Source organism: Sparus aurata, chromosome 17, assembly GCF_900880675.1.
Source record: "Sparus aurata chromosome 17, fSpaAur1.1, whole genome shotgun sequence".
Taxonomy (NCBI): Eukaryota; Metazoa; Chordata; class Actinopteri; order Spariformes; family Sparidae; genus Sparus; species Sparus aurata.
This window is the reverse complement of record NC_044203.1, coordinates 17,911,795-17,924,596: the sequence shown is the minus strand read 5'-3', so window position 1 is coordinate 17,924,596 and position 12,802 is coordinate 17,911,795. Positions and strand designations below refer to the sequence as shown.

Here is a 12,802-nt window from a genome sequence, read left to right as displayed (position 1 = left end):
TGTATTAACTGCAGTCATTTTATTGTTTCAGAATGAATTTGATTGTGTAGACATGCACCCCTGCATACCTTTGTGTTTTCTTAAAAAATGGAGGCCATAAACATGTTACACAAAGCCTAAATGAGGGCCTTTTCATTTCATACATATTAACAAAAAGTATCTGCATACAATTAATCACACCTTGTTGATACCTGAAGAAAATCTCTGCATTTACTCCCTTCAGTCATCCTCTTTGTGATTTTTAAGAGCTATGGTGCAACCTTGAAGCATCTTCAGCACCCAAATTTAGTTCCCATCTCTCTACTGCTTTTGTAGAGAGGCTCAGAATTCAGGCCAAGTGAGATGGATGTTGCCAAGACTCCCCTGGTATACTGGTGCTTAAAAGGCAAACTGTTTTGTCCTTTTATTTGGGCTTTTTCAATTTACAGGTTCATCATTTCCTCCTCCACAGACTTTCCACCGGTTTCAACGTAGCGCTCTTGCACTCCAAGAGTACTGTGGTACTGTTAAGGAAAACATAATAACACAATTTCAAATATATATTTTTTGATTCACGTTACTTTGAACATAATTAATCATGATAAACACAAGAGCAGTCAGTATTTCAGCCAACTCCCGTAAATCTTAAGGTTTGATTTTAAATCAGATGAGTCACAGTGAGTCACCAGCGTGATTAGGAAAGGATACGAGTCGAACTGGAAGTCTGCCCCCACAGCAGCTGACATCATGGCCTGCAAATTCCTCTCCTCCAGGTCTTCAAAGCAGTAGCCGTTGGCCTTGTCCACTGCTCGTAAGACCTGAATCATGCTGTCTTTGTCCTGGAGACAGAAAACAGAAGCATTTGATCAGGGGGTTTTCTCTGTAGAAATTTACAGAAACTCACCGATGATGAAATATTTGCTCACTGGAACCTTGATAGTGTGCTGTTGAAAGACTCATGTACTTCCGTTTTCCAGTTCAGTATCACAAATCAGTGTTAGAGTTGACATGATTCGTATTTCCCTATTCTCTTTTCCAATTTTGTTTTTCCAGCAGCCGATCCGTTGCAGCATACATGCATCAAGGTTTCATATTTTAAGAAAACTACACATGAATACAAAGTACATGCCCCAAAGTTCCTCCAATGCCCAAAATGTAACATTGACTTTAACATCTCGTCTTTCTCAAGTGTTTTTTGCCTTTTTTAAATGAACATTAAGCACTACTGGTAACCAAGGTACAGTCAGGGTTCCCATAGCTTCTTAACAATCAAATTCAATGACTTCTCAAGGACTTTCCAGGCCCAATTCCTTTGAGATTAAGGCTTAGGAATTGTGATGGCAAAGAACTGCGGGAGACACACGTGCTGATTGTGAAAAAGTTTACTTGCAGCTTCCCCACAATTGTTGGACTTGCCCTTTAAATGGGGTAGAAAACAGAAATGCATCAAGGCTGCGTTTTCCCCATCATGGAAACAACTGCTCCAACCTGCCATTTGTATAAATTACTAGTCCCATATGAGGTGATGGCACAGCAGTCTAGACTCCTGTCTCTGCACACACACACGGGATCATATCAGTCTCCATAAAGAAATAATGTCAGGGAACGAATACAGTGTGCAGACAGCCCACACCCTTTTAACAGTCCAATCCATCTGCAGAAAATTGATCCAGTGTTCGGTTGCAAATGCTAAAAATGATTTATGATTTACCTGTGAAGAGATATCAATATGTGGTGAGTGATTTTTAGGAATTCTTGGAAGGGCGCCTTTTGGGCATAGCCTGTGAATTAATGTGGGAGTTCAACATGTTCAGGCCAGTTCTACTCTGTGTTTTGTGGGTAATTAACCCCTTCACGACTCATCTAGGAAAATATAATGAAGGAATTCTCATTATGCCATTCACTCAACATCTCTCAGCAGCCTTGCGTCACTCCACAGAAAACAAATATAGCGTGTCTCAACCTCCAGACACAGTAATTAAACTTACTACAAGCAAATGGTTATAAAACAGACTCCATTAACTACGAATCCATCTATATGAACTAACCAAGCAAACAAGAGAATCAATGAGAAGACTATTTCTGCATAATTATTAAGAGTTATTCCTGATGCCTTTCACTGGGTCAAATTCCAACTCGTTTAAGTCATGAAATTCAAACTATTTTCTATGGCCGAGAGCTCAGAGTAACTTGAGGATCCCACAGTCTGAGGAGACAAGCTGCTCTAATAGTCTAGCGGCAGCACATTTCAGCACTGAAACAAAGTTTACTTTGTCTCATCATCATCAGCTTTTGCCCGCAGGAAATCAGCACAAAATCAAAGACCTATGCAGTAGCTGTAGGCATTATTTTCAAATTAAAACAAGTTTTAAACAGATCTTGATTCCAACAATAATCACTGTTAAAGAGTGACTCTGCTTCTGAAAAAGAAAATAAATGTATCTTGTCACACATAAAAAGAATATTCCCTACAGAAATGGCCCTGGCTGCTTGGTGAACACACACAGAGAGCAGGATTCTCCTGTCCTGGTACCTACAAGGGCAATGACAGAACAGGGAAAACTACCCTCTCCAGTGAGGAAAAACACTTGAAGAAAAGAAAAGGGACAGAGAGCTGTCTCAAGAAAAAGAAAAAGAAGAAGTGAATTGGTGGTGACGTAGAGGAGGGAGGGGATTGCTAACTGCAAAATGGACAAGAAGTTAGCTAAAATGACGACAATGTTTACAGGAGCTTTAATTCAAATACAGAGGATTGAAGGCAGCCATGTGCAGTTGGCCTTGAATCATGTAATCCTCTGTGATTCTACTGTTTTGTTTTGTTTTGTTACTTCTTTCTGCTTTTAAGTTACTGAATCATATTGCAGGGGAGTTATAACAAAAGTTGGGTCACACTGGTTAAAATATACCACCAACAGAATAAAATACAGTGAGCCCAAGTCACTGAGGGTCATTTTCTAAAAGAAAAACAAGCTGATATACCTGTACATTGAGGGGCACAAAGGAGACAAGGCCATAGTCCTGAATGACCTCTGCCAATTTTTGATTTAGATGGTGGAATTTTTTAAAGAAGGGATCTGCGGCCAGGTGATCTAGAAGATAGGTCAGGTCCATGACCTCTGTGTAGAAGTCAAGGTTGAAGGCTGTGCAAGAATACAGACAGGAAAAATGTTACCATGGAACATACTGTAAATCCATTTCTGAATATGGTATAAAATTACTGGTGTTTTGCGTAACATTAGTTATTGTTGAGGTGAAGCCTAAAACCTTTAACGTACCCAGTTTGCCATACTGCTCAATCAAGTCCATCTTGGAGAGGATGTTGACATGGGGAAGCTCCACATGCAGCATGGTGGACAGGGAGGTGCACAGCACAGAGATGAACTTCGCCGGGTCAGCGCAGTAATGAGAGTCCACAAGGTGCACTGCTGTCAGCTTAAAGAAGTGAGAAAGTGTAGGACAACCACAGTCGTAAGTAATTCATGCAAGCTAGAATCACTGTAATATTAAGTTATTGTTGTCCACACTTGATGAGTAAAGCATCAGTTAAAGGGACAACTCAAACTCAGTCACTATCTATTCACCCCTACACTGGACATGGAATGTCAGGTGAAGTTTTGTAGTCCACAAAACTTTTCTGGAGCTTCAGAGAAAAACACTGTTGCAGCACTCACCTAATCAATCTAAGTACATTGAAACTTGTATGAAATGTAAGAACAACCGAAAAAAGAAAATGTAATGGCTCCATACAGCTCATCCTTCATAACCCAAGCCCCAAGATCCCACATTTATTTGAAAAGACAATCTTCACTGCATGTCCTAGCTTAAAGTTTTAGCACACTTCCAGAGAATTAGATTTGCTCAAGAATCCATTGTTGGGAGGCATTTTAAATTGATGCGTTTTCTTTTTTGTCCCCAGCTGCTTCAGTTGTTTAGAAGAATGCTGCCACGCTGTTTTACTGTAAACGTTGCAGAACGTTTTTGTGGACTACAAAGCTTCACCCAACTTTCCAGCCACATGAAGTGAGATGACAGTGGCTGAACTGTCATTGTTGGGTTAACTTTTCCTTCAAGGCTCCATTCCCATGCTTGACTTTTTAAAAAGCTCACCCTGAAATTCCACTTGGCCAACTGAGAGAATATATTCTTTACTGAACTCTGGTGAGTGTAGAGCTCCACTTGTCCAGGACAGTCAAACAAGAAGTAGCAGTCACTGTGCTGTTTCAGCTTGTTCTCTAACCAGTCCAGATTTGCCTCAACATACTCCATACTGTAGAGGAGCCCACCATTGGGCCCAAGCTTCAACCCCTCCATGACATCGTCCAGAGTGACCAGCTCGGAGATATCTACCCCACAGGAGTACGGTAGTCCTTCATTGGCTGGGTCCATGTTCACCACAACCACCTTGCGTCCCAAGTGAGTCAGGAACTCCTGCATTCCTTGGCAGTAAGTGGTTTTTCCTGAGCCTGGGGGTCCGATGACCACCTGGCCGAAGCGCAGAGAGTGTTTCACTCCTGACTGACTGGACATGGTTTCAGTGTGAAGGGGACTGAGGATCACATTAGACGGGACCAGGGTGTCAGAGGGGTTACATGTGTTGTCCTACACAAGGTGTCAGCATCCAGGTGCGTACCTGACAGGGTCACATCAGATAATATGGTGAAAATGGCTCAAGTTTAGCCTTTTTATGGATAACTACGAGCATCTCTAAACAGTGACTGTTCACGTTATATTCAGGTGACATTAACTAGCGAAGATAATTAATGAACTTCTGCTAATTTAACGTAGCTCATGAAAAGTTTATATGTGACAAAAGAAAAGTCTGATTAAGACCACCTGGAATTCCTGTCACGACATTGTGAACTAACATTTCTAAAAGTAACTGCTAATGATAGATAATTACCGTTTGCCTCCTTTATGTTTGCATGCGTACAACAGATGCTAGCTAACCGGCTAACCTGCGTCAACTACATCCGGGTTACGTACCCGACATGTCAAAATAAAAGCATTGTTTGGTTTTATTTTCATTTCGCATGAGGAGCTACACTTAATCTCAGAGCTGCCCATGTCTGTGAGGGTACTCTACTCATATATTAATTCGACTTTTTGATAAATCATTAATACTTCCCATAAAAATATGACGCATTAACATAGAGAGACAACTTTTTGTTGCGATAGTGAGTCAGCATATTACATAAGAATAACAAAAAGGTAAAACACAAATCCGCACGAGTGAAATGAAAGGTTGGAAAAAAGTTTTTAATATCACAGTCAACAACAATGAGTCAAAATCACATCAAATAATTGTCTTTTATTTAAGGTCATCTTCGTGGTCCAATGGTGCCACCTGGCTGCCAGCCTCTGTACTTCATGCTGGTGCTTGGTTGACGTCTCAGCAACGTGTCACCTTCATCAATATCTTTGGGTTTATCATACACTGTGGATATATGAAAATCTTTTCTGGCCTTTTTTGAGTGCAACAACAACTTCTCTCCATGATACCTGTAGAAAAGAACATGGATTAGGAGGGCATAAAATAACACTTGTGAAAAACCTGCAACCAATTAAATTTAGTTGATTCGGTCTTTAGTGTTCATACGCACCCAAAGCCTCTTTTGCAATTAGGGTGTTGACCCTCACTCTCAAGAGCATCAGGAATTCCAATCTGACTGTTTCCCAACCCTTCACCATCCTTCCAGCCCTGTTTTTCCATCACACGACGACCAAAGCCCTAAAGAAGAAGAAAATAAAACAAAACATTACAAATTTGCTCATATATGCTATGGTAGAAAACAAGGCAGTCAGATTATAAACCACCTCCTTACCTTAGTGAACCTCTCGAAGCTGCCAATAGACTGACTGTGTCCAGATCTATCTTCAAGACCCTCCCTCAGCCTTTTCTCGTACCGCATTCGGACAGAGTCACGGGCATCCATGTCACCTCCATCTGTGGGTGGAAAAGATGGGTTTAAGAAAATCGAACTCTGCAGAGATAATTCGCAGTTTGCTTCCCTTCATCAATCACAGTTTGAAAATTAACCTGAGTTACCTTTATCATAGTAAACACTCATGTCAACATCCCAGTCGTCTGCCGTTTGTTCATCGAAATCTAAAAAAAAATGGACAGAAGGAGGCATACATTTTATCAAGAGTTAAAGTAATAGCGACAAAAGAATCATATAAATGTTTTAATTGGATTTAGATCATAATAAAGTCTGCACAGTCATTACATGAGGCTGGGAAATGTATCAACTTTTATCCTTTTATCCAACTATTGACTGGTATTTAGTTTTGTGGTTAAGACAAAATGATAACTTAAGATGCGATTATGTATAAACATACATCACAAAATACCAGCTGCTTCTGGCAAGCGTGGAAAACTGTATGACTAATGGTTTTGCTGCATACCTCCTTCCTCCTCCTGCCAGTATTGGGCATCTGTGTAGAAAACCAGGCCTGAGCCGCCCTTCTCCCACTTCAACTCGATCTCCTCCTCGTACAGCCTCTCTTTGCTTCGTTCCTGACTCGTTACATCATCATGCAAAGCTTCATGGCGCTCCCACTCCTCACACCAGTCATCATCCTACAACCAACAAGATTAATAATTGAAAAACCACAGTGATGACAATTCACGCAGCCCTGTATCACAACGCATTAATATGTAACATACAAATAAATACAAATGGATTTCAACCCACGTCATCTGCATTTGACTGTGCATCCTCCTCCTCTTCTTTCTGTGGCTCATCAGGTTCCATTGTTTTTCTGTCATCAGCTAATTTTCTTTGTCCTGATGGTGGAGCGGCCAAAGAGCCTGGTCCTGATATTTCATGTCCAGTAGCTGTTAATATAGTCTCCTCCGTGGCTGGAAGTGTCCAACTGTTGCGATACTGAAAAGGTACATTGCCGTAACGGCGGTTAGAGCTGGTTTTTGGGAATGTGAGGCCCAATTTTCGTATGAGGCGCGGAGGCAATCGGCAGGACTGGATGAGCTGTAGGAACACTTTCACCGGTGTGCCAACGTTTCCATTCTGCATCAGAGCAGGTGGATTCAGCTCAGACAAGGTTTTGAGGTCAGCCTCTGTGAAACACTCTGTTAAGGACACCCGGTGGCGCTGCTCATGCTTTGTTTTATACGGGAAGGACCCATCATCTGAAAGAATAATAAAAAAAAAATTAAAAACAGTGATAAGACTTAGTGTCATAATTAGACAAAATGTCCAGGTATAAACAGTAATACCTAGATGAAGAAACCATTACATACATGACATAACCTCTTCACACTTTAACTAAAAGATGTTTCCATTTAGAAGTAGTTTGTATAGTAGTTTTACTTTGATCATTTGTTACTCAAGTCACTTTTGACAGAAAGAAATCAGGAATTTGGTCCATTCTGGAGCTGCAACGAATGAATATTTTCATTGTCGAATAATTTATAATTTTATGATGCCCTTAAATGTCTTGTTTTGTCCACAAGCCAAAGATATTCAGTTTACTGTCATAGATTGGTAAAGAAAGCAAAAAACATCCACAACAAAAATCTGAAATCAGATAATTTTTGGCTCTAGTATTCTATTCAAGTATCAATTATTGAAATAATTGGTGATTAATTTCACAACTCATCGTTTCATTGATGCAACTCTATTCTCAACAAGCAACTTCACAAATATGAAGAGACATTTGCACGTCTTTTTTTCATATAATTACTATCTATAAGGAACAAGGGAGTGACAGAGTGGGGTGGTTTGATGATAATTTGGCCTCCGATACCTTGCAAAGTGGATTCTTCCAGTACACACAGGAATAAAAAAACTAAACTAATCTTAACAAAGCAACAAAAGCTAATTTATTCTGACAGTGAATCATTTGATCCTCATGTCCCATGATGCAACCCAAGTTTGTTACGCAAACACAAACCTTAACTATTCTTTTCGTTACCCATCATGTTTTTTCAAAGTTTTGAAGTTCTTTTTTTTGCCCCCGGATTCATGTTAGGTTAACTACCAGTAGACAGACTGACAGGCACATTTAGAGAAGCACCCATCACTTAACGTTACCTTTGTCATCTGAAACTTTGACTCTTTTGATAACGCAACGTCTAGCCAGCCAGTTCCCCTTCGAGTTGATCCAGTGTTTCCCCGCATACATCCTGACGAGTCGGTCTGCTTCTTTCTCACGGACAGAGACGATGCAGCAGCACGTCTTCACCGTCTGTTTCTTCACAGAGCCGTCCGTTGTGTCTTGGTCAGTCTCCGGGGGTTTGGAGCTGCCCTCTTCGCCGTCACCGCACAGTGTGTTTTCGGTCCGCTCGGACTCCCTGAGGACCTCCGGCCGGTGTCGGTAGTGAAAACATTGGAAACCGCCGCTTTCTATGAACTGACTGAAATAATTCCTCAGGTCGGCTGAGCGAAATGCTACAGGGATGTTGTTAACGGCAAAATACACCGAAGAGAGGTCTTCAGAGTCCGCCATGTTTGTTTTTTCCCTAGACGGAAAACGTCATCAGAACGACATTCTGATATGACGTAATAGCCGCCTGTGGAGCCACGCCCTTTCCGGTTTCAATGTTGGGACCTTATTTAGGAAAAAAAAAAAAAACATTAAATGCAAGTGAATTTGAGGAAATTAATATTTTTTTTAATCTACGAATCTCACGTATGATGTTTATGATAATTTCCAACTGAGAGAGTCAAAGTTTGTCAATGATAAACTAAAATATCATCTAGTTTGGTTTTAAACCGTTCATTGTCCACCTCAACACGTGTCACCAACACCAACATGGCCACCAACTCTTACACAGATTAAAGTATTAACAAATGTGAAAATCACATTAAAACTAACCATGCTAACAATGGGCATTAACAGTGTTTAAGATCTCTGAAAATAATACATATCCTGGTGGGTCAGTGATACATTTTCAATTGAGGCAAAAACACAATAAGACTAGTATGACACTGTACCCTCACTGAATAGGACAAAAGACAAAATGTCGTTAAAATGTTTCACATCACTGCATTTGTTTAAACTCTTTCAGCGAGAAAGCCAAGAAATGTATTCAGTCAGAGTTCATTAACCCCGAGGCTAACTCCTCCTCTGGCCTTCAACTTAGCTTTTATCGTTGTGTTTTGATAGTAATAAGCAGTAAAACTAGACCTGGGTCCAGACACTGACATCACTTTACACCTCATATTACAAACTGATTGTGCATTAGTCATAGCCTCTTTGGACTGTGGAAATATTTGCCAATCCTCAAGAGGCTCAGTATGTCATACTGACTTTACAGATAGGATTATACAGAAATTTTAAGGTTTACAATCTAATAAGATCACTGCTTGTGGAAGTGAATTAACTAACTTATATTCATACTACCACCAAGGCCCAACAGTCCCCTCTGTTCTGGGCCGAGAACCATCCTCCATCCAAGTTTCATGGAACTCCATTCAGTTGTTTTTGCGTAATCCTGCTGACAAACCAACCAAAAATCAACAAATATGAGTGACAGCGTAACCTTCTTTTGCGGAGGTAATTAAACTGTCTTACAGATATATCATACATCCTAGAGCCTGGCTAAATATCTTTCATATCAGGAAAATAAAAAATAAAAATAATGTGGAAGAGAAGTTATCTTTCCACAGACTTAATAGATAATGTTACACCTAGTCACAAAAAAACACCATAATGAGTCATGACACTGGAGTATTTGGCCTTTGGTACTTTTAAGAAACTAGTGCAGTGCCCGTAACAAAAGTGTATTCCTATAGAAAAGTGGGAGGTTAAGTAGCTTTTTCATGGATGGCCAAATGAGGCTGTGTTTGAAGGTGGGACGTCAGGGATATTTAGGCTTGTTGTGAAATCCGATATTCCAGGGTATAATTGGCCGTTTTTGATTTTGCCATTATATTTCACCTTAAAAACTATTTACTTTGTGTCATTATTTTCAGCACAACCTCACATGTGTGACTGTACAGTTATTTTTTTATTTTGACATACTGTATTAACACAATGGACCTAAAATCACAAAAAACATAAAATCTGAGTAGAAAAAGTGATTTTTTTACTGTGAAAACCACAAATATGTTTAACAAACAATTTTTCATTACTTATAATGCAAATATAAATTGTTGTTTGCTAAATATGTGCATACATTTTAAAAATGTACAAAGTTATATGTAACTATTTACATTTAAATGCAGGCAATGCTAATTCAGCAGTCTCCTAATTGTTTTGACTCATTAAACAAAAAACTGACTCCACTACACACTAAACACACTCCACCAAACACTACATAACACACTAACTACACACTCCAAACACGCTAAATGTCCCAAATCTCTCAACTCTCAATACCGCTGTCTCTATCGCTGTCTCTGCTGCACCGACCATCATTGCCTGTCATTCATCCGCCTAGGTCCCTCCCACAACTTCCTGTTCCTCAACAACCAAACTTGCTGCTTGGACACTTTCGTGACAAAAGCCTGTTTTTACCGTTTCTTCCTGCACCAGACATAAAGCAAATGTAACGGCAATGTTCGCGGAAAAGCATGGCGGACATTATTTACCCTAAGTTTGGTTTTGGACGTGCCGGTGTGTCCGGTCCGTTGACTTGGGAGGTGGGCCGTGTGGGTGAGCTAGCGGCTAGCAGCTAGCTACACACTAACATCCACAGAGTCCAATTGGACTTTATTGTCCGCGCGTCTCCGGATCTCCTCAGACCCGAACAGACTCGGTCCGGACTCGTTTAATCTCATTAATCCACAACAGTCAGTTTAGATGCACAGAACAGAACAGAACAGGACCGAACCGCCAGCAAAATCCCGGTCCAGCTCGCGCAGCTGCAGGTATAAATCCGCTTGTTTCTTAAGGTTTGTCGTGGAGTCAGGCTCTGCAGTGATTGGCTCTGGTGCGCACGTGACTGTGGTGGCTCCGGTGGACAATGCTTGGCGGAATTTGTAAAGCATTTATGAAATAATTTATAACAGTATCATTGCAGTCCAAACAAATGCGACGTTGCACACCCTTGAACCACGCAGCAGCCATGTTGAAAGTCTCAGGTCAGTCTGATCCTGATCCACAGAGATATTTGAGGCACAGATACACACACACACACACACACACACACACACACACAGAGAGACAAGACAGACAGAGATTCCTTGCTTTGATAGAGAGATGAAGACAATTAAACTGATGTTTTCAGTTTTGTTTGTGGTATATTTATACCTCAAATTGTGGGACATACAATTTTTTTACAAGTAACTTCGAATGGCTCAGCGTGTCATAGCAAGAGGCAGTCGTAGATGAACTTTGCCTCATTAGAAAACAGTGTAAAAAAGAGTATTGCAGTTTAGCATCATGCTAGTTTAGTATGTGTGCTTTTCCAGGTACTATCGGGTAAACACTACAGTACAGCCTAGCAGTACAGTATGTCATTGCAAAGATCCATAACATTTGAAGAGAGGACCTGCATTACCAACCAAAAGATATTCTGGTGTAGAGAGCAGGAATATCTCTGACAGCTACTGTCACTCTCATTCAGACAAGTCTGATAGTCTAAAAGTTAATAAAACACAGAAACAGTCACAATTTAATCTATAAGATTAAACATTGTCCAAACCAATCATTGTGCATAATATTTGGGCCACTGGAAACTGTTAATGACTTTCTTCAATAACCACATTTTATTTAAAGTGTTGCTGAAATGTTTGACACTTTATAGACATTACACATCATCCAACAAAACATGACAACAGCACACAAAATAAAAGTTACCAAATAGCATTTATAGAAAACAACATTCCGCCTTACAAAAAATAATTGGTAAACATGTTTAATTACAACATTTCGAGGACAATTCTGTCGACATGTAATCTGAATGCATACGTTAATAAAATTATGCGTTTAACCAACTCTTCTGGTGCAGACCAGCGTGGGTAGCACCTTATAATCAACTAGTAGTTTCAGTTTGTTGTGTTTAGGTTACTAATTTCATCTCAAAAGTTGGATCATTGCATTTGTATTCATATTTTTTTCCTCAATTCATGATTATTTTGTTGTTGACAAGAACGTCTGAAAAGTCACATACAGTATGTCATTTAATGGTCTGAAAGAACAATGTATACAAATGTGAATTGAATTCCATCCATTTGAATTCCAGAATAATCGAGTGATTCTGAGGAGTGAAACGACCCCACCGTGTTAAACATAACTGTCACCTTTGGGTTGATGAACCTGTGCTGTATTAGCAGTAGGTCAAGGTCAGGTGTCCTGTGCTGTACCAGACGTGGTGTCCATCAAACACTGAGAGTTCAATGACTTGGGAAAACTCCAGCCAGGGGAAACATGTAAGACAATATTCCGGGGGAAACCTCACAAGAAAAGCAAACTATATGAATTTCATGGGTAGAGGGATATGTTGACACAGTTGTCATATAAATCATCTCATCATCGGCCATTCAAATGGTTATTAAAGTTAGATTTGATATTAGATTAGATATTAGAGTAGACTTAACTTTGTAATGCTTTAACAGTCAAGTGTCTAATACATATTGAGAGAATGTATATTTTGATTATATTAAAAAGAAGGCTTGGACACTCTTCAGGTTCCAGCCATTACGTCATTACTGGACTGTTTTCCTTGATTGGCCTCAGGATACAGCGGTTGTTCCACTTATAGAATGAAGGACAATTCATTTTTACTGTCCTGGTTGGAGATAAGCGTCTGTCCTCCGTGTCCGTCTCTGCCTGCTCCTAACTCTATAAACACAAGCCTTATCGTCAGCATTTACAACTGCCCCCATGCCTCATGAAACCTGAGGGCTGCTGAGGG

At 40.1% G+C, this 12,802-nt stretch overlaps 2 protein-coding genes across 2 annotated transcripts; both read right to left on the bottom strand.

The window, feature by feature from the left end:
- gpn2 (GPN-loop GTPase 2) lies at window positions 1-4,980 on the bottom strand. The gene is made up of 6 exons (XM_030392462.1): window positions 4,880-4,980; window positions 4,087-4,609; window positions 3,255-3,411; window positions 2,959-3,119; window positions 688-818; window positions 1-495 (listed from the first exon to the last, which is right to left on the bottom strand). The coding sequence occupies exons 2-6, from the start codon at window positions 4,504-4,506 to the stop codon at window positions 423-425; spliced, it is 942 nt and encodes a 313-aa protein (XP_030248322.1). The 5' UTR covers window positions 4,507-4,609; window positions 4,880-4,980; the 3' UTR covers window positions 1-422.
- Window positions 4,981-5,214: 234 nt separating this feature from the next.
- gpatch3 (G patch domain containing 3) lies at window positions 5,215-8,492 on the bottom strand. Its single transcript, XM_030392648.1, has 7 exons — window positions 8,034-8,492; window positions 6,675-7,129; window positions 6,385-6,559; window positions 6,026-6,085; window positions 5,802-5,923; window positions 5,580-5,707; window positions 5,215-5,478 (listed from the first exon to the last, which is right to left on the bottom strand). Exons 1-7 carry the CDS (start codon window positions 8,446-8,448, stop codon window positions 5,298-5,300), a joined length of 1,536 nt encoding a protein of 511 aa, XP_030248508.1. The 5' UTR covers window positions 8,449-8,492; the 3' UTR covers window positions 5,215-5,297.
- Window positions 8,493-12,802: the final 4,310 nt, after the last annotated feature.